This window comes from Mytilus edulis, chromosome 14, assembly GCF_963676685.1.
Source record: "Mytilus edulis chromosome 14, xbMytEdul2.2, whole genome shotgun sequence".
NCBI lineage: Eukaryota > Metazoa > Mollusca > Bivalvia > Mytilida > Mytilidae > Mytilus > Mytilus edulis.
The window spans coordinates 10,830,295-10,855,570 of NC_092357.1; the positions used below are offsets into that span (position 1 = coordinate 10,830,295).

General features: G+C 31.4%; 1 protein-coding gene across 1 annotated transcript in view; it reads left to right on the forward strand.

The window, feature by feature from the left end:
- The first annotated feature begins 3,669 nt into the window (after positions 1 to 3,669).
- The window catches only part of LOC139503973 (uncharacterized), a 44,639-nt gene continuing 23,032 nt past the window's right edge, over positions 3,670 to 25,276 (forward strand). The window contains exons 1-4 of the mRNA XM_071294020.1: positions 3,670 to 4,046; positions 4,278 to 4,382; positions 4,937 to 6,181; positions 7,667 to 7,747. Of these exons, the coding sequence (XP_071150121.1) occupies positions 3,987 to 4,046; positions 4,278 to 4,382; positions 4,937 to 6,181; positions 7,667 to 7,747 (1,491 nt within the window). The 5' untranslated portion in view covers positions 3,670 to 3,986. The remainder of the gene's footprint in view (positions 4,047 to 4,277; positions 4,383 to 4,936; positions 6,182 to 7,666; positions 7,748 to 25,276) is intronic.

The following is a 25,276-nucleotide window of genomic DNA, read 5'->3' on the forward strand; positions in this document are numbered from 1 at the left end:
TTCCTTCACGGTCTTTTTTTTTATTATTTAGAATTGATGTTGCTGATGAGTTTCGCAGGGAATTTTCTCAGCTATTAAAAGATTTGTCTTATGAGAATTATATGAAAAGCTAACTTTATGTTTTTTAAAGTGTTTTTATAGTATATAAATATCTCTTAGTGATATAGCGAATTGACAGAGTATTATAGTTAAATACCATTATAGTATATAAATTGATCTTAGTGATATAGCGAATTGGCAGAGTGTTATAGTTAAATGCCGTTATAGTATATAAATTGATCTTAGTGATATAGCGAATTGACAGAGTATTATAGTCAAATGCCGTTATAGTATAAACATGTGCTTCATAATATATTTCTACCCTTAATGATATGGTTATTGTTATCATAAGGCAGCTGTGGCGTTCCATACAACACTGTCAAATAAGTACATTGATAGATGGTTTAAAAAGCTATATTATAATTATGACAGCTTCGTCATTGGCGGTTTTACTAAAGTGGTGAGTACCCACGGGACTTACAGACAAATTGATAGACAATAAAGATACGTGAAACTAATAGAGTTCAGCCGAATCGATTGGCTGGTGCTACCTTCATCAAGGACGATCAAACCCACCTCTTCAAAACCAGATTTTTTGAATACTTGAAAAAAAATAGCTCAATTAATATGTTATCACATGTGTGTCTTAGGATGCTGGAGAGGTCCATTGTGCATAACTTAATCTTTTCGCTGTTCGGACATATCAATTCAACAGTAAATTTCCCAATTGATAGGATATTTTATATCAGAGAAAACCATAATTAGCTTTGCATCAAGCTATGATATGAATAGAATTGTATCTATCTCAACAATATCAGACGCAACAATGAACAACGACTATATAACCGTGATGAATAAGTCTTATGAGTCAAAACAAGAGTTGTACAACAAAACTTCCCTTTTAATAGATATAGTTTGTATTCCGTCAACAGATTGAAAAAATACTGATATGTTTAGTTAATAATATGTGTATCAATTCTATATTTACTGCTTTAGTAATGAAGATATCACACCACTAGATTCCAATATTCCAATGCAAATTGAGGCAAATCCAGCAAATTCAGAAATGTACACTCCATATCAATGTCTATTTTACAACATGTTGAGTTCTTTAAACACAAACAAATGTTTACACCTTGAAATACATATATAACCTACCGTGTTTGCCATAACCCTTCGAAATTTGAATTCAACTTTCTCTTCGTTTCAAATTTGTTTTTGAGAGCGTTATTGATCAGTCATATGTATGCAAGAGTCTTAAATTGATGTCAATTGAATCCTTCCAAATGGCGTTTCGATTCCTTAAATCACTAAAAAGACACTAATTGTCAAAATCCAGATTGGTGTACACATTTTTGCACCTCATTCTTGCGGTATACCATATTTTCCGCAAGTTTGTTGCTTTTTGCTTGGTATAAAATTAAAAATTGAGATCAATCATTTTAAATATGGTAGTATTTTTATTTGGCAATCACCAATGGCAGTAAACATCAGTTGTGGGACCTGTAAGTCAAATGCGTTTTGTTAAAATATACGTTTTTTCTAACTTTTTTGGTCTTTTTGAAATAGCTGCTTGTGTTGTTAAACCCTTCTACCAAGAAGTTTGTTTTGCATGCACACGTATAAAAATTGCAGTTTTAATCCAAAGCAATCTTAGGTTTTAAAGTTGTTTTCAATTTAGAGTTGTTTATCAAATTCAGACTTAGTATATTTTTATGATGGTTTAAACAGGCAGTGTTTATCGTCATTACAGACATGAGTTTCGTCGGTTTGACTATATTATGAATACTATACCAATAAAACCGTTCAAATCATATATTATATATGATTTAAGTCTGTACGCACTAGTTGGAATTATATATCTACTTATTATGAACCTTTCCAAAGGGGAGCGTAGACCAAGTTAGGGATGCTATAAATCAAAAGAGTTTGACCCATGACAACTATGATACGCCACGACTGCCTTGTGTTGTTGGTTCCTGTTATATGTAGTGGTCGAATCATTATATGCATTGGTCACGGTATAATTTGGAGTCTAGCAATCACAACGAAACAGTTATTGAATTCATGTTAGTAGTTAATAAAATTAGATTGAAAATTGTGATCAATAAACAAATAACACCTGTTATTGTCTGCAGATTGGACAGACATTATTTAAACCGATTTAAGGGTAATAAAGGAAATGATGTAACTAAATAAAGGCAACAGTGGTATACCGATGTTCAAAACTCATAAATCGAAAGAAAAAAAATCTGGGTCACAAACACTTTGAAACTACTGAGCAAAGATCATTATAGATAAAGAAGAATCAAAAATGCTCAGTAAAGTAAGATTGACAAACACATCATCTTCATAAAAACATAATTTTGTCATGAATTCTATTCTCGTCTATAATGTGTGGCCTTTGTTTAATATTCACATAGACCAAGGTTAGCGACACATGCTCTTTAGACTCTTATGTGAAAATACAGATTTTTGCAACTTTTTGAAATAAGTTTTGGCCTGATTTAAAACAAAATGTCACAACCTGAACATTTAGAATTTAAACTTCAAATAATGGCGATAAAAAAGTGAATTTAAAATCTCAAATATGAAGATAAGTTTATAATGGAATAAAAAGTAAAATATTACAATAAAATTGAGAAAGGAAATGGTGAATATGTCAAAGCGACAACCACCCGACCATAGAGCAAACAACAGCCGTTTGTATCGCTTGACCTAGACATTGTATAAAACATTACAATGTCGTGCCAATGTTTCATTATCACGTTAGCCATGGTTATCCTAGCATATAAAGGTTGTCTGGGTACATACATTATATAATGTTCCGACAACTGCACACAATTATGTTACAACTGTATATGTTGTTCTAACAACTACTTATAATGTTGTGACCCCTGTATGTTATGCTTAAACGACGGTATATAATGCTGAAAATCAACATAAGGCATTCTTGGTGTTCCATAGAAAAGTATCATATATTATGCTCTTTAGACTCTTATGTGAAAATACAGATTTTTGCAACTTTTTGAAATAAGTTTTGGCCTGATTTAAAACAAAATGTCACAACCTTTTACTTTCTTTTAATATTTACGATTCTTTTTAACTCATGATGTGTATATTATGTATTTCATTATTAATAATTGAAGATAATGGTAAAAGTATGTCGATATCAAACATGTGGTTCGCCTCTTACTTATGTGATATGCGTCCTCTTTAAAACATTGATAAATATTTTGTATATTGTGGTTCAGGATCTAATACATGCTGCTGAGCGTGGAAACAAGGAGAACATAGAACAGTGTTTAAAAGGAGGAGCAAATATAAACTATCAAAACTGGGTGAGTTTTCAGAATATTGTAGACATTTCACATTTCATATATTTGCATTCATACTTCGTTATGGAATCAAAACTTCTAGTATACAATGTGTTATAGTAAATATAACTCCATTGTCTTTTTTAGGACGCTGAAATAATGTTATTGTGAAATTTAAAGCATTATAGAAAAACATATTTTTACAATCTTTTGATATTTTGGTAAAACTGTGTGTTCATGTCATACTGCCAACACTGATATGTAATTACTAACTTGTAACACTTTTCCGTATTAATGACAACCCAATTGATGACTCAGACGGTTCTGAAGAGAAGTCAAGTCCCAGTGGTGAGATGCATATACACACTGTTACTAAACCTGGAGTTATCAGAAGGCTAAAAAATATGTTCGGGGTTTCAAAACAAGTCAAAGAAGTCAAAGTGTCAATCTCACAAGAAAAGTTTTTAGAAATGTCTTCTAAAGTTGGGGAAAAGCAGTTGCACAACAAAAAGATAGCACCAATAATTATCTGGGATTTTGGAGGGCAAGATGTTTTCTATTCAACTCATCAGACATTTCTAACATACAGAGCTATTTACATGGTAGTATTGGATGGAAGTAGAAAACTAGATGATCCCTGTCCGTATGAAAAGTATCTTCCAGGAAAGGGTCAACATAAAACAGCAAGAGGTATCTATATATATTTATTTTTGGATAAACACTATCATGAAGTAGTTGTTAAGTTTAAAACACCAAATTTCAATATTGTTTTTCATAAATATATAAACAAACACTTGACATTTTTAACATATTCAGAATATATATCATTATTGGAGAATTTGGATTTGAAATGGAAAGCAATTACGTCTTTGATAAGTGTTCACCAATGTATTATTCGTTTTTTCCTGTTTATTATTACAGATTATCTACTATTCTGGATCAACACCATTGTTACATACTGCAAGGTATAATCAGGGATTTCCTAAAATTATGGTGGTTTTAACGCACAAAGATCAGGTTAAAGCTGTAAGTATGTTACAGTGCTTTGGTTGTTTACCGTCAATTGGAAGGGTGGCATGTTTTCACTTTGTTTTATTGATGTTACGTAAACATGTAAAGAAAAAAAAAAGAAGAGTTTCTTTACTATTGTCATTAATTTACTGCTTATTTTTAATGCAATTATTTAACGTTAACATATAATTGACGAAACAATAAGCCAAATATAATCTGAAGTTATATTCCAAAACATTCCAAACTTATAGTTGTTTGTTTTGTCTCTGACGAACATTGCATTTAACAAAGATGTTTCATTCCATATGTAGGTTTTTTATAGCTAGTCCATACATTTTCTTGTACATACCAATTTGCATTTCTGCTAATGATGAGGCAGGCTTTGTATGTGTTTGGTTAGTCACAAGCATATGTAGTCATCATCCCCATTTTAAAATGACCTTATACAGGCAATTGTGTGATTACAACTATGTATTTCCTTATATACCGATAATTTATAATTTCATTAAAAGGAAGTTGTGGTCAAAATATAAAGTGTAATGTAAAAATGTTCAGTTGTGTTTTTTTAGCATGATGTTGAAGAAAGACGACATGAAATATTTGCAGAAATCTACAAGATGTTTCAACAAACGCCATTAGAGCAGCATTTGGTGATTGAGGATCAACTATTTGTCAACGCTAAAGACGAAAATGACACAGAGATGGAGAAGATAAAGAAGATTATCATGAGCGAATCAGAGAGGCAACCAACATGGGGTGAACTACTTCCAAAATGCTTTATCCCTTTAGAGCTTGAATTTGCATCGCTAATCAGACGGAACATTACCTTGATAACCCTAGAGCATGTAAACAAAATAAACGCATTGCAGCCTATAAGACCGTTGTCAAAAGATGAGTTGAAGGTTTTTCTGAAATTACAACATTCAATTGGCAAATTACTGTACTTTGATGAACCTAAATTGGACGACCGTATCATTTTGTCTCCAACCCTTCTCATTGATGCCTTTAAATCAATTGTTACAGACAAACAGTTTTGCAAAGGTGACAGAAAAAGAGAAGAAATTTGGGATGGAATGGGAACGAAAGGCGTGGTATCAAAATACGCAATAGACGACGTTTGGAAGAGTAAGAAATATGCAAAATTCAACAAAGACAAAGATTATCTATTAACTGTTATGACCCATCTAGACATATTGGTAGAACCAAAGAGATACGATACTAGCCGAATGCGTATACCTGCAGACTTTTACTATGTTGCAAGTATGGTACGAAGTAGTGATGATTCCGGATACCTCCATTCAGCCGACATCACACAACGAAATGTCGCCATAGCTTTTCAATCGACATCGTTGATGATACCTCCTGCATTATCCTTCCGATTTATAAGTTATTGCTTATCTGTCTGGTCGGTAAAGAGATTCAGAGAGACCAATAGTGAAATGCTGTTCCACAGGTCAGGAGTGTTCACAATTGATCCTTCCCTGGATATGTATATTCTTTGCGAAGATGACAAGATTTCTGCCCGTCTTGTTCATGCCAGAACAAACACACTCATAATGAGGGATCTTGCTTCCAGTATCAATGAATGTTTAACATCTGCCTTGGAACAAATAAGTCAGCTGTATATAAGAACCAGCAGTGATCAGAGTGACAACAGTGACGCATCCTTTGTGACCAGGATATGTTGTAACTCACCAGATAAACCATGCATCTTACCATTGGAAAATCTTGCATATGTCGACAAAATCTGGAAATGTCCTGCTCATGGCATTGAACACCCAATACATATTATCAAATCGTGGATACCAGGAAAGGTAAGAATCGTATTAAAATACAATTAAAAACAGAAAACAAAAAAAAAGATTTTGTAAACTGACATATACGACACAATCATTTTGACAATAGTGAACTACTTAAATAATGCAAATATAAAGAGATGAATAAAACACAAGTCAGTATAATATAATGATAGAATTCTTTAACGATTTAAGCGTACATAATTACATTACATTCATGTATGTTTATTGTCATTCAGTTAGATATACATTCCTTTAGTTATGTATGCATACACTTTTGTTATGTCTGTAAAATTGCTAAAATATGTCATTTTTCGTTATATACAAAAAATATTTTAAAGCTTTCTATCTTCAAGTATGTAAAGAAGAGATATGTATTTGTATTTCTAGCAGGAGGAGGACGGATGTGAACCGGGGTGTGCAGGTATTGTATTATTATGAATACATACTGTTATGTTCTTTTAAAATCTCATATAAATTCGTGGTTTAAGATATTTTATAGTCAAACGGAATGGTTTTCTAAATGTGAATTAATTGAATGTAATACAAAGCGCCAGTTTCTCATTCTTTCTTCAACAATATGAATTCAATTGATATAATTGGAAAGCAAATCGGTGTGCTCTCGTATTTTAAATGAATGAAGCAACCACCTTATTTTGAGGTAACACAATAACAAATCTGTGTTAGAAAGTTATAATCTACGTTTCAATTGTAGTTGGACAATGGACTTTTGAAAAAATAGAAACCATATCAGACTATCATAGTAGTGTATTAATGTTTAATATTAGTTAGTCATGTACCTATAGCATTACTGATGTCATTTGATACAGGAATAGTTGTTTGTCTTATAAATTACAGTTGTACATTCATTAAATATTTGCTGTAACAATACTATAATGAATAATACCACTGAAATATTGAATGACATTTATATATACTGTATGTCTCGATTTCATTTCATATTAAACAACCAAAAGTTATATGCTACTTTTAAAATGTCAATATTCAGTGCCGTATTTCATAAATATGTAAGATTCAGATCGACGTTCACTGGAAACCTATGATCGAGGTCCGTTCATCAAATGATGTGATGCCATGACTGTACATCAAAACTACATGTATTACTGGGACTGCATGTGTTGTTGTGTCCACTGCTTATAATGTTGTGACCACTACATATAATGTGCTGACCATATTTACCGTTTTAACAACTGCATATAATGATGAACATCCACATATAAGACATTCGTGGTGTTCCATAGAAAACTATCAAGTAATATGGGTGCCAGAGAATTGCAAACGCTTTTTTCATGCATCCATAACTTTACATTATTCTAGTATCAACGTTCTTTTTTAACTTAAGATGTGTACATTATCCATGTTCATTATTCATACTTGAAGATAATTGAGCAATCAGTATGCCAATATCAAACATGGGTACGCCTCTTACGCATGTTATATACATCTTCATTAAAACATTAATATTTGTATATTGTGGTACAGAGTCTAATATTTGCTGCTGGAAACAAGGAGGAAATAGAAAAGTGCTTAGAACAAGGAGCAAATATAAACAATCAAAACTGGGTGAGTTTGAAGAATATTATAAACATTTAACATTTCATATATTTGCATTCATACTTCATTATGTAATCAAAACTTCTAGTATACAATGTTTTATAGTAAATATGACTCCATTGTCTTTTTTAGGACGCGGAAATAATGTTATTATGAAATTTAAAGCCGTATAAAAAAACAAATTTTGAAATAAAATTTATGATAAAAGAGATGATTTTTCATTTCCTATGGTCACAGTGAAATGCAGTGAAGTTTAGCGTATGATAATTCATTGATAACATTCTGGTGTATCATAAACAAATAACTTGTAACGTCTCATTTCATTGGCCGAAAGATTCGAATACAACAGCAATGTAGTCAGTGTGCACGTGAATTGACACAGGTGACCAACAATGGAATGTACTATATGTTACTACGAATGTAAAAAACAAAGATTTGTATAGTTTACAAACCTTTGGTCAAAATAATCAAATAAATGTTTTGTTAACTTCAAATAGTGGGGTCGATATATTATTATACTGATATTTTGTATTAAGTAATATTCTAAGTTCTTTATGCATGCAGCGACTCAATTATCTTGTACCGCATAATGAGGAATATAAGGATAAAATAAAATACATGTGCCGCTTTTATACGGATGAATATATGAACCACTTTTAATTTCTTTCATACTGACGATAGGTTATAATCCTAACAATGTCGTGGTCACTTATAGGCTATATCGTCAAATTTACCCGTACGGGGAAATTTGAAATATGGTTATCAAATGGACCATTTCCTATTGTGATTGTAGAAAAGAATGATTCCTACAGTTTTAGAATTAGATAATAACAAAATAAATGTCAACTGGATAGATTTATTCCGTAATGCACTTCAAACTTTATAATATAACCATAAATAAGACTGCGTTTCATTCTATGACGTTTTACAATTTGAGAATAACAAAATAAATGTCAATTGAGTACATTTATTTCGTTTTAACAGTGTTTTAAAGAAAGAGACGGGGAAATTTGAGGATCAGTATATAAGACACTGTTTTTGAGAAACACACGGGGAAATTTGAGGATCAGTATATAAGACACTGTTTTGACGAAAAAGACGGGGACATTTTAGGATCAGTATACATGTCCCTGTAACGTAAAAGTTAACACCTTTTTTCGTTCGGGAATCGTACGTACAGCGTTCGGTATTCGTTCGTATAGAGTTAGGTCATCGCTCGTACATCGTTCGTATAGCGTCCGTACAACGTTCGATCAGCGTTCGTTCAGCGTTCGTTCATCGTTCGTTCATCGTATGGTTAATGTCACAGTTGAGGGTTTTGTATATCGTATGGTTCATGGTATTATTAAGCGTTTAAATTTGTCGTATTGTACACGGAATGGTTAAGCGTTTAGCGTTTCGTTTATCGTATGGTATGTGATATCGTTTAGAGTTTCATCAATCGTAAGGTATATCGTTTTGTTATTATTTCAGAAAGTTCTTTCAATTATAAAAATGATTTAATATAAACAGATGCGGGAAAAAACAGTTATTAGTTTGGATTGGATTAAAACTCCAACTAATATCATTATGGAATATATATAAAACGAAGGGGAAACGTCTCCTCCCATCACATTTTGACATGAATAACATGAGACTATATACCGCAATATTAGTCTCTCTCTGTGTCTATCTCTCTCCTCCACCAAATATTTCTCTGATCCAAATATATCCTTGACACAATAAATTACATATAATGTTCTATAACTAAACTAAGGATTTTCTTATCCCAGGCATAGATAACCTTAGCCGTATTTGGCACAACTTTTGGGAATTTTGAATCCTCAATGCTCTTCAACTTTGTACTTGTTTGGCTTTATAAATATTTTGAAATGAGCGTCACTGATGAGTCTTATGTAGACGAAATGCGCGTCTGGCGTTCTAAATTATAATCCTTGTACCTTTGATAACTATTAATGAAGCTTTATATGAGATACACGTTTTATATCTAAATGTATTAAAAAAGACATACATCCATGATATTTGTTCCCCTCAATGTCAGACTCTGATATAAACAGAAAATTGCCAGGGATATATAAAAATTCGTTGAAGATATCTATAGAACCAGCGTCGCTTGTGATTCCTGCTGTCGGTGTTAAAACTGTCATTTTGACTGTAAAAAGTGCCTATGTATGAGTAAAATACAGAATTAAAAAATAACTGTACCTTTTTTATGTTTCTTTATTTTAGAGGTAAGCTTCTGGACAAGTTTCACCTATTCTGTCGCAACTGATTTACCTTAAATAACCAATCAATTGTATTCTACAAGAAGTTGATTTGTTCTTTGTACGAATGCATGAAATATTTGTCTCTGGACGTTATGTATGCAATTGATGATCAAATACACATATACTATATTTATAAACATACTGCAATTGTATATATGAAAGAGACTAAATACTATATATATTTTTTTATTATTTTAAACATATTTGAAGGTTCGAAATAATTAGTTCTACAAATGGTTGTTATTGAAAGACTTGAAATTTTACAAATATCACTTGCATCTATGAAATTTGTTATCGACGCATCAAACTTTTTCCTTTCATCGTGCATAACTCATTTTCCGATTCACCTATTAAAGACCAAACAGCCTATTCATTTCTACCAGTGATTTTTTCTTTAAATTTTGTGTGAAGATATTTCATGATTTGAGGAACAAAATATGATGAAAAAAAATGGGGGTCACCGACTTAGTTTTGTCACTATAGCAACCTCAGTTTCGTGTTTTCCCGAATATTAACATAATATTTGCTTGTTATCTAAACTCTCAAAAAAAATGCTTTATATCAAACCTACAAGCATAATTCTTGTTTCACGTTAAACAGTAGATTTGTATCTTTCAAATACAGGTTCAAGAGTTTAAGGTTCATATAATATGATCTTTAAAAAATATGATTTATTTTCATTCCCGCCAAAAATTAAACGTAAAACTGAAAAACGTTTCCAGTATTAAAAAATATCTACCAGTGATTTCTTCATAAAAATTTAAAGAAGGAAAGTACCATATGCACTCTTCACAAAAAAGCAAAAAAAAGTGTATGTCACCGACCTTTCAAAAAAGTTATGAGTAATTTTCATGTTTTTTTCTCGTTCGTTTTGAAAAAAAGAGTTGTCTTTCTTCAGAACATTGCATCTGACGTCATAGTACAAACTTTCCTTGCTGTCGCACTATTTGAAAAAAAGAAATCTCAAATTGGACGTTTGAAACCCACATTTAAATTTCAAAGAATAACAACTATATTTACTTACTTTATTATCTGGTAATACTAGATATTAAGCATGTATCAGTTTTAAATCTTCATGATGTTGTTGCCGCACAATATAAACCTTCAGAAACAACATCCGCCGGAATGGAAAATTGTTTGAAATAACCTTTCACGCTGCTTTTGTATTGAAAGTCTGTTTTGTCCTCTGTCCCACATAAGCAAAATTATTGAAAATAAAAATAGAAATGAAAGATGACACTGGTTAACTTACAGAGTATTTGAATGTACCAGACTAGATGTGCTTGCTTCTTTTTCGCGAAGTTTGCCGTAACGAACTCATTCGGTACTGTTGAAAGACGGACATACAAAAGCCTGGACAGAGTTCTTTATACCATTATTTGTCCCGACTAAGACAAACGTTTAGAAACTATTGCATCGAGTTTGTGAATTCATTATTTTAGAATATTTAAGATATAAGGAAATTAAAATTATATGTATAATAAATGACTGAAAGTTTTGATTCTAAAACGTTAAACACTTATCTTAAAATACAATCCTTTTATTACTACCTCATGTGTTTTCAATAAACGAGACATTAAATATAAAATACAAAAAGTTTTAGATTCAAAAATTAATTTAGAAATAATTTTCCGTTGAAAACTACAAAGTAAGATTTCTCCAACAGGATAAAATATAATAAATCTAAATTGCTCATTTTGGAAATTAAAACAAAGAAAAGGTTGTTGCCGGTATTGAAAATCAAAATTTGTTTTCAATCTTTCCGGTCACAGTTGTAGCTAAATGAAAGGGAGCGATTTTATGTAAGATATTATTTTTGGAGCAATTGTTTTTGTCATAAGTTAAATTTACAACAACTTAGTTTTAAACACCGAAAATTTTGATTTTAATTCACATTTGCTGAGTAGTAGTTTTATTAATATTTGTTGCCTTACAGCTAATTTCCTACTGCATGTAGGGTACAACTTTGGTTGGCTTCCTTGCTTTGTTTGTATAAATGTTTACGCAAGCTCTGTAATTGACATCTTTATATAGAGGTATTTAAACCTGTATATATGCCATTTAATTGAATTGGACGTTATCAAAATATAATAATTATACAAAATATACGAACAAAGCAAACAGGCAAACCAAAGTGTTGATCTACATACATTAGGAAATTAGCTGTAAGCTTCAGTGAGATTAGACAACATGTTTATCATTTCTCCTTAATACAATATGAATGATGACAAACAAAAATGACCCTTTGTCATCATTTTATTTTTACTATAAGATTTTGTCAAATAAGCAGTGTAAATAAACTTTAACTCCATTGCAAGATCGGACATTATTTTACGAGAATCATCCAGACATCAGTTACATGCACATGTTGCCAGTATGTCAAATCTTTTAGAAATAATTGATTATCGGTCTAACCTTGTGAATACTCATTTTTTTTTATTTTTTTTTTTAATTAATACTAAAATTAGAAGGATCATTGCATAAGGAACATGTTTACTAAGTTTTAAGTTGATCGGACTTCAATTTCGTCAAAAACTACCTTGACCAAAAACTGTAACCAAAAACTTTAACCTGAAACGGGACAGACGGACGAACTAACGGACGCACAGACCATAAAACATAATGCCCATCAATTGGGCATAAAAAACCTTTAACCTAACCTGTACACAATCGGCACAAACGAAAGACAAAAAAAGAAAAAAATGAAATGCAGATCGACGCAAATATAAGACATGTGAAAGAATAAAAAAATGAAATGCAGAACGGCGCAAATGCAAAAAGTAGAGATCAAAATTTATATTTTATTGTTTTTTTATTAGAACGAAGGTTAAATATAGTGTAGTTTCTTGTGTGTCCATTTGTGATTAAAGTAGCATGACACATAATAGTTCCTCTTTTCTTGGGAGACGTAGCGTACCTACGTAGCGTACACCATTTTGGAATCCGGGAAAAACGCGAAATAGGACGTTATAATTTGACGTTTTTTCATGGCTAGAAACAACGTCATAGAGCTTTTATGTCACTACCAAGTTGCGTTAGCTGATGCGCATAAACAATAGGCTGTTTGGTCTTTAAGGTTTAAACTGCAGCCTTCATTTGCGCCATTAAAACAATCATTTAAATGCGCAAATGTTATAGACTTGTTTTCAAATGTTTGTTCTTAGTGCACCAAGGAGGTCCTTTCTGGCATTTACAGGTACAAGTAAAAATACCCAAAAGGGCCCCCTTAGTGCACTTATAACAAAATAGTACACTAAGGACCTGATGAAATGATAGAATTGACACAAAAAAAACATGGCGTACAGAAGGAGACTTTCGTAAAGTTCATAATTTCAAATTTTATAATCATATCTTCATTAATTGTAAAGTTATTTAACAGTTGAAGTCAGTATTTTAATGTGACATGTATGTGTAAATAGGTTAATCGTTTCGAGGTAAATATGACACAATTGATAAAATTGAGAATGGAAATGGGGAATGTGTCAAGTTCCATTTATTGGCGCAATTCATATTATAGAAAAAGAAAATATGGCGCCATTCAAACCTTTACAATATGACAAATTACACCTAATCGGTTTGACAAACCAGTAAATTCTTTGCCCGTGGATATGCATCTGACATCAATCTTCCTTCAGTAACTTTACAATACCCGGTCGTGTCATTTCCGTATATTGTACATGTAGATAGCACGATTAATACATGTATATACACCAGAAATGCCCATTCAAGTGATTTTTATTTTAAGTAAAACTCCATATCGGGTAACAATACATATACATAAACATAAAATTACAATTGAAAAAAATGGTAATAATATAAGTTCATATGTTGATTTATTAAATGAACCTAGGTACGTACAAAATGTATTTGTAAACTTATGTTATTACTTTATTTCATGTATCTTTTTTTTGGCTTCAATTACTTTTTTATTTTTTATTTTATTGACTTATTCGTAAATCAAAAAAACGCACAAATCTGAATAGAATCATATGGCATTGAATGATTTCTCTAGCTCAAAACTAGTTATACATGTACATGTAGATGCCTCTAAAATTTTAATTGTCTTGTTGGGTTGCTTGTCAAGTAATTGACGTTTACGCTATATTCTTTTGTATTTGTGAAAAGCCGCTCATATATAAATTTCAAAAGAAATATAATACTCCTAAGTCATGAACATTGAAGTTTAACTTGCTATCAATTTTTCGTATACGTACGATAAAATAAAATGTAACACTTTAAAAGTGTTTAAATCATGCAGTGAATTTTGAAAATATAGTTTTAAAAAAACGGTTATTTTTGTTTAATATTTTTTCTGTTCCTTTTCTTAATAATAAGGACACGTGTCACTGGTTAATATAGAACCAGTCATTCATGAATAATCCCAAACAGCAAATTTTTGATTGGTTTGTCAAACTAGCTTATATTATCAATATTACGTATTGTTTTCGCCTGAGACTACTACATGTATAACAGCTATAGTAGTCTCAGTTTTTGGCAATATTCCCGAATGTATGAATCCATTTGTTTAGGTGAATAGCAGCCACATTAAAAAAACTGAACTCCCCAAAGATCAGAATTTGGAGAAAAATAATTTTTGTTGTTCTCTCCTGTTACAGCCTTAAGCTTTTTATGTACCTTCTGAGAATATTTCACTGTCAGCACTATAACGGTACATGTCTTTGTATAGTATCTTATCAAATTGATATGTAGATGAAAGTAAACTTCTACACAATTCGAGTAAATGAACCAAAAGTACTGCGTACTTCCTTTCTGTTACGTTCTGTCATGTTACCTGATCAAACGTAACAGCATAACCATAATCAGTAACAGGAAGGATGTTCAAGACAATTTCACTGATGAATCAAAAAGTTTATCTACTATATGTCAACCATTTCATTTAATATAAGTTATCATTACCATATTGAATCAATTTCAAAGTAATATACAGTATATTGAATGAAAAAATAGGTTTTTTGTTTTTGATAACAGCAGAGAACATTGTGAATTATATTATAGTAGATAGTAACAGAAAGGAATTTATTTTAGAATTTTTCATTACCTAGGCAGATTTTTCATCTGACAAATACAGTTTCATAAATAAATGATAGGATAAATGACATTGTTTGCTGTTATCTTCCAATTGTGACCAATCTGAAATGATGTATTTTTCTTAAACAATAAAATAAAGCATTTTTTTGAGAAAAAAATCCTTTCTGTTACCAACTCTGTCCTGTTACCATTGTCCTGTTTCTCAAGATTCGTTCATGTTACCGACATCTCTGACTATATTAAGTATATTTCTAAATCTTTTGTTTTACAAATGCTAACATCAATAATTGGCATTTACTAAACTATTGCAGGATATACTAGTAAACCACAAATAGTGTCTTAAACTTATTCCCATTAGAAACATTTTAAAATTGATTCATTTTGGTAACAGGAAAGACCTGGAATTATTTTGGACCCTTTTTGGCATTGTAATTGTTACCACATTTAACAATTGTTTGAATTACAGAAAACAGTTCCTAGATCATCAATGTATGTTCTTCGATTTGTGCTATTAAAATACCAGGTCTAAAGACTTTTTAAAAAAAAATTCTTAGTGCCAAAAAATAGATTTTTTCAGATATTGTCTCATATATATATATATATTTTTTCATGATTAAATTTTCAGATTGATAACATTTTTAATATTCATTTAACGTGCATACCGATTTGATTGGCAAATAACTGTTTAAACACTTGACGCCATATTAATATTATATATGAACATTTCGAAAAAAAGGTGGATATCTATTCATCGGCTCTCCGGAGGTTTTCTTGTAGGTTAAAAGAAGGGGGACAATATACGTCTAAGTAGTAAAAAGATTGGTATTTTTTGAATTGTATAAATTTCATATTCTGGCTTTCTCCTCAATTTTTAAATTATCTATATATAGAGAATAACGTTTTAATGCCAGATCTTTTATTATTTGTTCTGTAAAATCAAAAACATGTAGTACATGAATTCTATTTTCCGGGATAGATTATTCACAATGATAAAGAAATAAAGGATTATTTAGAAATCGGCATGTTGTGTATACACCTATCTATTGGTGAACACTATATATGTTGCACACTAACTGTCCTTATGTATTTTGTGTTGTTTGATTGCTGTTTCGTTGCCGTTAAACCCACTATGATCTCTTACAGTTTCAATATATATTTCCCTTTAGACTTTGCTCAGAGGAAAGTAATGGAATAGATCAGTATATACATTTTAGCGTTTCACTTTTAAATTTTTAACTCCCCAAAATTTTATTTTAAACTATTAATTTTGAAGACGTGTGTTATCTAAACGAAGTATAAATGGTCACCGACTTACCAGTTTAATAATTCCCTATGTGACACACACCTAAGTGTAAACCTCATTGTAAATACAATTTAATTGGTCGAGGTAAATTCTATTGAGCACAAAACAAATCTGTTTTTTTTTGTTAAATATGATTTTTTTTTTTACTTTACAACAAGGAGGTAATACTTTAAATTACATTGTGCAAAATTTATCATACAATCTTCCTCGGAATGAGAAACTCTTTTCTTTATAAAAATGTTTGAAACAGTTTACACTGGACATTAAACAACTTACAATCAATCAACTAAAATATATCGAGGTGATTTTTATTATTCATGTACATGTATAAAAATGCCGTATAACATGTACATATATTGAATAATCAATAAAATATAGTGCTGTCAAAAAGAAACATTATCATTAGGATATCAAAAATCAGAATAACAGTTTGTCTTTCAAAATGATTTGCAAACAGTTCTGTTTCCAGAGCATTTTTCTGTCTGTGCTATCGCTCTGTGTGGGTTAATTATTTTAAGCATAAATTTTATAAATCGATCTCTGAAACACATTATATATATCCATATAACATCTCCATGCCTTATATATCATGTACTATAGTACGACGCTAGATTAAAACTGACGAGAAAAAGGTAACACACGACCAACGAAAGCTTTATTATTGTAAAGCCCATGTGGTCGTGTGGTCTAGCGGGACGGCTACAGTGCAGGCGATTTGGTGTCACGATATCTCAGTAGCATGGGTTCGAATCCCGGCAAGGGAAGAACAAAACATTTGCAAAAGCAAATTTGCAGATCTAACTTTGTTTGGTTGATGTTTTGACGAGTTATATATATATATATAGAATTAAGTCAAAGTAAACATTAAACTTATGCATGGCGGAAAAGAAATATACGAAAACGATAGATGCAATGCGCATGCAGCCTTGCAAATGATATCTAAAACAATATGTATTTAATTTATAAAACATAGGACTTTAATTTCAGTATTGTTGATGGGATGTTGAAGTTTCAAGAACATAGAAAATACGCAAGAAAATCCATTAATACACTATTCTATCAAAATTTGCTAGGTGTCCATTTTACAATATATTGTTTAAGCATTAATTGTTTAAGAATTAAGTGTTTTCCCCATGTCCGTGGATCTGTACAAGCAATTGCGAAGACGTTATGCTTTCTATTTACCTTTAAAAAAATGATTTTTCAACAAAATATTATGATAAAATTGTTTAATTTTTGTTTTTCCTTGCGAGAACAAAATGGCCCTAAAGCTAAATATCATCGTCAGCATGTATAATGGAAGGCGATAAACACTTTAGAATATACACCACCTGATGGATCTTTTTACCTGGACACAGATTTTGTTACGTAACAAGTACGAATGTAAAATTATTGATATGGTCTATTCAGTCGAATATACACGGTATCTTTGGACTGGGATATTTAAGATATTTTGATTTGATAATGTAACATGTAAATTTATTTGTGCTTTATGTAAAAAAAAGCATGTAACGATTTTATTTTCAAAACTTCTTTAAATTGAGTTGACTTTGAGCATATATCTATTTTCAAAACCGGGGACAAATCACTGATTTTCAATTTTAGACCAATCTCATTATCATCAGCAGTGGGCAAAGTATTTGAAATAATTGTATCTAAAAATGTATTTAATCACTTAATTAGTTAAATTTCAAATATATAAAAAGCGTTTCTGTTTCATGTTCATATTCGCCTTTTGAGAATACTAATGCAGCAGTTCCACAAGGCTCTGTATTAGGTTCCCTACTATTCCTTATTCATGTATATGACATAGCTGGTAATTTGATAAGTCTAACTCTATTGTGTGCTGATGAAACACCACTTTCTTATTCAAGTACTAGTCCTAAAGCCTCGGTCACACCTTTCCGGATACCTTGAACGGACGCCTAACGGATGAAAATAAAAGTTGTCCGTTGACAAAATTGTTATCCGTTTGGGTTCCGTTGATGTACTGACCGGCTAAAATGGACGTGTAACGAATGCATAACGGACACACACCGGATATGCAACGTACGAGAAACGGACAGAACGGATGTCGAACGTACATCCAACGGACGAGTACGGCATAAAACGGACACCTAACGGAAGCGTACCGGATAAAACGGATGAACAAGATATACGGAAAAATTAAAGGCGACAATAAAAATAAATATTCAAAATGTTTCTGTGTAACTGGTATTGGTATGTTTTTCAAAAAATGAAATATGTATTGACTAGGAATTATCTTATTCGCATAAACTTAATACTTATAAGACCAATTATGTAATAAGAACGTGAGTTATGGGATGGCTGTACTCAACAAGATTCCGACAATCTAGAACATGACGTTCAGTTGGAAGCAGGAAGATTCAGTGGTACAGGCAGACATTTGCTAGTGAACAAACGAAAATCCAAACAAGCTCAATATGTTCTATTTTTCACATAAAGTGGGACTGCCTCTACGATTTAATGCCAATTTTTTTTCAGTTATAGATAAAATATCAGAAATTCCATTTTTTTTCCATCTACTACTATCGAATGAAATAGTCTAAACCCTGACATATGTATGTCCAGAAATATGAATATATTTATCTACATGTGACTTGACATAGACACAATTGCACGCCAATCTTTGTTATTAAGAAAAGTTGATTGGATAAAAGGGATGGATTGCCACGCCTAAATTAAAACTGAGATCCTATGAACAGACTTCAGAAAGCTCCCAGTATTCGAATTTGATAAAAAAAAAATATATTTATGTCTCGTATTTTTTCAATATTAAAAGTGGTGAGTATGGTAGTTGAATTTTAGATTAATTTTGGGAAATCGTGTATATCCCCATTTGTTTGGTTATTTAAGGATTTGTATAGTACTATACAAATCTTTTGGTTATTCAACATGAAGAAATAAAAAATTATCAGCTGGTTTTAAGAGTTGCAAATATTAACAAATCAAATTTATGATATAGTATTATTCTTTTTTGTGTTCCTCAACAGTGTTTGCTAGATATTTTTTTCCTCGAAAAAGTGAAGAGTTTTTAATACGTGTGATCCCGAATTCACACAAATGATAAAGTCCCAACCCGACGTTCATAAATGGTCTGTTCAAGAGTTTAGTTTCATTTTTAAAAAATTCAGACACGTAAATAATATAGGTTATATATTAATCCTAGCTTCACAAAAAAATATCCAATGACATGCATAAAATAACTAATGCCATGGGTCACGCATGGACTGTCTTATTTTATAGGGATGCCTATGTGGCACATCAAAGATGCTTAAGAATTGCAACAAATCTTGACCTGAATACATAAATCTGTTATCTTGTCGACTTTACAGCTAATTTCCCAATGCTTGTAGAGTAAAACGTTGGTAGGCTTGCTTGCTCTGTTTGTATAAACATGAATACAAACTAAGCAAGCAAGCTAACCAAAGTCTCGCTTTACATCCATTAGGAAATTAGCTGTAAAGCCAACATACAGACAGCCGTTATATCTTGAGAATAGACTATGATGAAATTTGAAAGTTTAACACATCTTAGTTTTCACGGGAACGAATAGTTTGTAAAAACGTTGTTGTGATCAAATCATCAATGACGTAACTTTAAAAATAAGACGATAAGGTCGATAATAGTTCTAGACGTCTTATAGCAAGACAGTCTCCTCACTCAGCTTGTGGTTATGTTTTGGTGGTGGATAGAGTCACACCGACTTTTTCTCTGTGGTTACAAAGTTCGTTGCCGAAATCAACACTAGGGCACCATTCAATTTTTACTGGGTAGGTATGGGTGAGTTGTGGCCAGTGTCAACGAAGCTGTCCTAGGACTAGGACATGTCTTAGGATGGTCTTCGGACAAGTCTTAGGCCTAAGTCAGGTTAACAAAGAGTATTGTATAATTACTCATCATTATCCGCTGTTGGAAGTTCAGTTTCGCCATTTTTCGTGCTTGTCATAAGACGATATTTCAGGGGTTTCGATTGTTAAACTCGTTAAATCAAATAACGAACATATTCCATCTCAACCTGAGAAAGAGTGGCTCATTTACATTTTTCAATGATTATCGTTTATAAGATATTGTATTTTCAATGCTATTTATAAACGCAGAGTTAAATTTTTAATGTTTGGTATACAAATTTTAAATTATTCATCTTAAAAAATATTCAGAAGACAACGGAACATATCGAAGAATCATTATTTATTTATTGTATTATAACAATTCTTATTCACAAGGCTTGTTATTATCAATGAAATCAATATGTTTTGCTGTCAATATTACAATTTATGTATTATTCTCTGGTGATGAGTCTTTGAGTTCTGACGAACATTATAGTGTTTTCTATCTTACACAAAATATATAAAAGTACCAAGCGTTTTCCTAAACTTTTACAACCTTATTATGTAACATATCTTGGCAGAATTTTTCAATGGCAATTTTCAAAGCGCTTACAAAGTTCCAGTGCACCGTTACGATTCAAATATAATGTAATGGTATAGAAAAACCTTGCAGCTGAGTAACTATTGACAAAAACATGCTACATTTGAGAAAATGGCTGTAAAGATTTTACCTATATTTACCGTTGCCATATTGGGATAGTCGTAATTCCAGTCATGTTTATCAGTTAAAGTGCAGTTGAGAAATATGGTGCAGTTATTCAAATGTAGATTTAAACCTTATCAATATTAAACCCAATCCCGCAAGCAGCTGTGGTAATCCTGTTCACTATTCACTAGCTGGTGACGGTAACATTGCATTTCAGCAAAACAATGACATTTTTGAGTCTGTGCAATCATATATCAAAAATACACTAAGATTTAGAACATTCAATTAAAATTCGGAATTCCTACTTCCCAACTCTTCACTCTAGTTCAGTTTTATATATTACTCTTATATTTTTTGTTTTGAAACAAGGCTATATTTTGTCAAAAGACAAGCACAATAACCCTTGAGCGAATTTCGAGAAGTGGTTTCGTATTTCGTTAATGAAAAAAAATACTTATAGTTTTAAAAAAAAACTACTCTCGTATACGGTGTGGCGTTTATATCTTTTTAATGCATTGGTGCAATTTGATGCAAAAAATGACCATAAAAATGTCAGGTTTGCAAGATCAGACAATAACCTAACAACTAAACAATTGAAAAGCTAGAGATCTAGCAATGTTTAACATTCGTCAGCAATGTTCAATTTTTATAATAAAACATGATTTAGTCGAATACTTTGCGAGTAAAGAAAAAGAGACTACCATAAATTTGTTATTAACCCCAAATGCTTGATGGGTACAAATCAGTATTCAGGAGTTACCTGTTTTGCATTTCACCACATTACAACAGAAATTAGAAAATACATGTAGGGCCTCGAAGTATTTCTAAGACATTGTTGTTTTCCTGTTCTATGTAACTTTCTTTCTGGCAAACACGGTGTTAGATTTAATAAATGCTGACAGGCACCGACGATTGAAAAACAATCGATCTGTTTAAAATAAGAAATGAAAATAAATGGTTTTTTTTTATCATTGTTTATGGCAAATAAGAAAAATGACAGTTCGATTCAAAATTATTTAAAAATTATTTAGAATAGATTTATGAAAATAACGTATTTTAAATGTGAAAAGGCTAGACTTTAATTTGTGCCGTAGGGATGTGAATGAGTGGTTTGGTTACAATTATTTCCCATTATTTCCCGAGTGAAAGTCTGCAATAATTAGTGTATCATCATGTTGTTTGATTTTCACATTATAACAAAACTAAGAATATGACGGATGAATTTATAGTTAGCTGTTAGAAGGACATTTACAATGTTATACTGCAATCTTAAGTTATTCCTTAATCAATTTCATTACACAATAACATGTATCATTCATGATAACACGAGGTGCAACAATAGAGTGCACAGGTAAAATAATTAAAAACTTGATGAAAATCGTGTTTTTTATAATCTTAGCGAAACAATAAAATTATAAGTATCGAATGCTTCTTTTTGAAACTTTAGAGGGTTGTAAAAGCGTTGACCGTGCGCACATTTTTTTAAGAATGAAGCGCTTTGGCAAAAAGACAAAAAGAAGCATTCAATACTTGAAATAAATATGAACAAGGACATTCTCTGTTATGCAAACATGTGTATTTCGGCACAAGCGATGACTTATAGACCGTTTGTATCATTATGTATATTTAAGGTGGGTTGCTCCAAATTAAGGAGGAAAATAAAGAAAACAAAATACAAAATTAGAATAGAGTATAACGGGCAAAATAGAACTGATGAAAATGGTATGAGAAAATTAAAGAACCGAGAAAAATGGTATCAGAAAATTAAAGAATAGAGGGAAATGGTTTAGTTTTTTGCCGGAAAATTGTTGACGATTGTTTAAAGTCAAGTGCATTTATAAATAAAATAACACACAATCGTGTGTACTTTGGTAGGGATTAATGTTTGGAGTTGATGCGACACATAATGAGTAATTGTCTTTATTTGTTTTTTTCGTCTGATTTTAAAACTAATAAATAAATCTATTATAAAAACAAATGGTTTAATTACGACATATAGATAAAACTGTTATTCAGTCGATTTCAAAATACATGCTGTAAAAGAGCATACATCAAAATAATTAACAATCTGTTTGAACAAAAAGTCAACCATAAGACCCCGAATATATTTTTGTAAGAACTTTAAATTAATTCCGACTTCCATCTTACATAACTTGAATTGTTCATTTGGGAAAAAAGGGTGATACCTTAGGTTATTTTCAAAAAATGTTGACTGACTACTCTGCAGACTGTAGTTTACTCGCACATTCACCAAGTACGTATTTCTACGGCAAAAAAAAAATCATAATTGTATCTTTTAAATTGTTTAGATTTATTTCTGTGGTTTTTTTGCAAACTTTTTTATTTAAATAATGTTGTATCAACGTCGAGTCAGATTAAATTATAATTTATCAAATTATTAATTACAAACTGAAACATGCATCCAATATTACGCAGATTATTACCTATACAAAATTATTTAATAGAAAACAATTCATGTTTTATATTTAAAAAAAAACCAGATACGCTAAAAGAAACTATGCACGCCAAGAAACGATGTACGATCAACGATACGATATACGCTAAACGAAACGGTATACGCTAAACGATACGGTATATGCTTAATTAAACGATTAACGTAAAACCATACGGTCTACGATAAAAGGGCGCTTATGTTATCGTTCATGGTATAGTTTATGGTACATGGTTTCGCTCGTACATCATTCGTTCAGCGTCCTTAAAACGTTCGGTCAGCTTTTCGTTTGAATTCGTACACCGTTCGGGAAGCGTACATACATCGTTCGGGCATCGTCCGTACATGGTTCGGGAATCGTTCGTATTGATAACTTTTACGTTACACGGACTGTATACATGTATAAGACACTGTTTAGAAGAAAGAGACGTGGATTTTAATGAATAATTATCGTCTCCTCGGAGACCATATTAAGAATTGAACGATGGACAGTCAGTGTGTGAATGCTTCTTACTACCTGATTGGAAAATATTACGTGACGTGAATAATCAAAGTTTATTAATTGGTTAGGACAATCCAAACCTAGTAAATGTCCTTCAATTTCGTAGAGTATCGGATTTGTCCTCTCTATTTTAGCATTTAGATTTTGCCTGGTTATTAATCATGCATATTCATGATATTGGTACACAGGTAACTTTTATCTATAAATAGCCGAATCTTCGGGAGTTTCGTAAACAACAACGTTAAACGATATATACTACTTCTATGACTTCATAACGTGTGACCTCACGTGCGTGGTAAAATTTGTTTATTGATGCACGTTGCTATTCTAGTAAATGAATTAATCTACAAAGCGAGAACACTTTCCATTTTTATCAGCTAAGAGACGGCTAGTACTTTTTGAAAGGCTAATACTTGTAAAACATTGCAGTCAAATACATCAACAATAATATATATTAATAACCTTCTGAACTCTCTGAAAGGGTTTTTTTTTTTTTTTTGTAGAATTAGAGAATAACGAAATAAATGTCAACTGAATAGGTTTATTCCGTGATGCACTTCAAACCGTAAAGAAGACTATGTTTTGTTCTATGAAGTTTTACAATTTGAGAATAACGAAATAAATGTCAATTAAGTACATTTATTCCGTTAAAACAGTGTTTTAAAGAAAGACACGGGGAAATTTGAGGATCAGTATATAAGACCCTGTTTTAATGGAAAACAGGGGACATTTGAGGATCAGTATATAAAACACTGTTTAAAAGAAAGAGACGTGGATTATAATGAATAATAAATCATTGCAGTCAAATACATCAACAATAATATATATTAACAACCTTCTCCAACTCTCTGAAAGGGTTGTCTTTGGGGTATATTTTAGAAAAAAAAGGGCTAGGTGTTTTTTTTTGGGGAAAATAGAAATTGAAAAGAAATCTATCTTTTACTCAAAAAAATATGACGAATTTTAAATATCCCCGTTTCAGGTCTGGACGGGGAAATTTGACGATATAGCCAACTTGTAATAAGTATCTCATAATACTGATCCATTACAATAATTAATGATTGGTTGCACTGACATTCCTCTTTCATTATTGTTATGCTATAAAACATACAAACAGTAGCTAAGCGTACCATAAACGAAGGTAATTGTCCCCAATGTCGTAGTTAATCAGGAACAATTCTCGTTTGAATTGTTTTACATTGTCATTTCGGGGCCTTTTATAGCTGACTCTGCTCATAAATGAAGGCCGTACGGTGACCTATAATTGTTCATTTTGAACTCTTGTAGAGAGTTGTATCATTGTCACTCATACCACATCTTCATTTTTTAAATAAACACCTAAATGCGTCCAAGATTAGCGAAAGGTCGTGCGACATAATCAGTCAAACAAACTTTTTTAGATTAATTC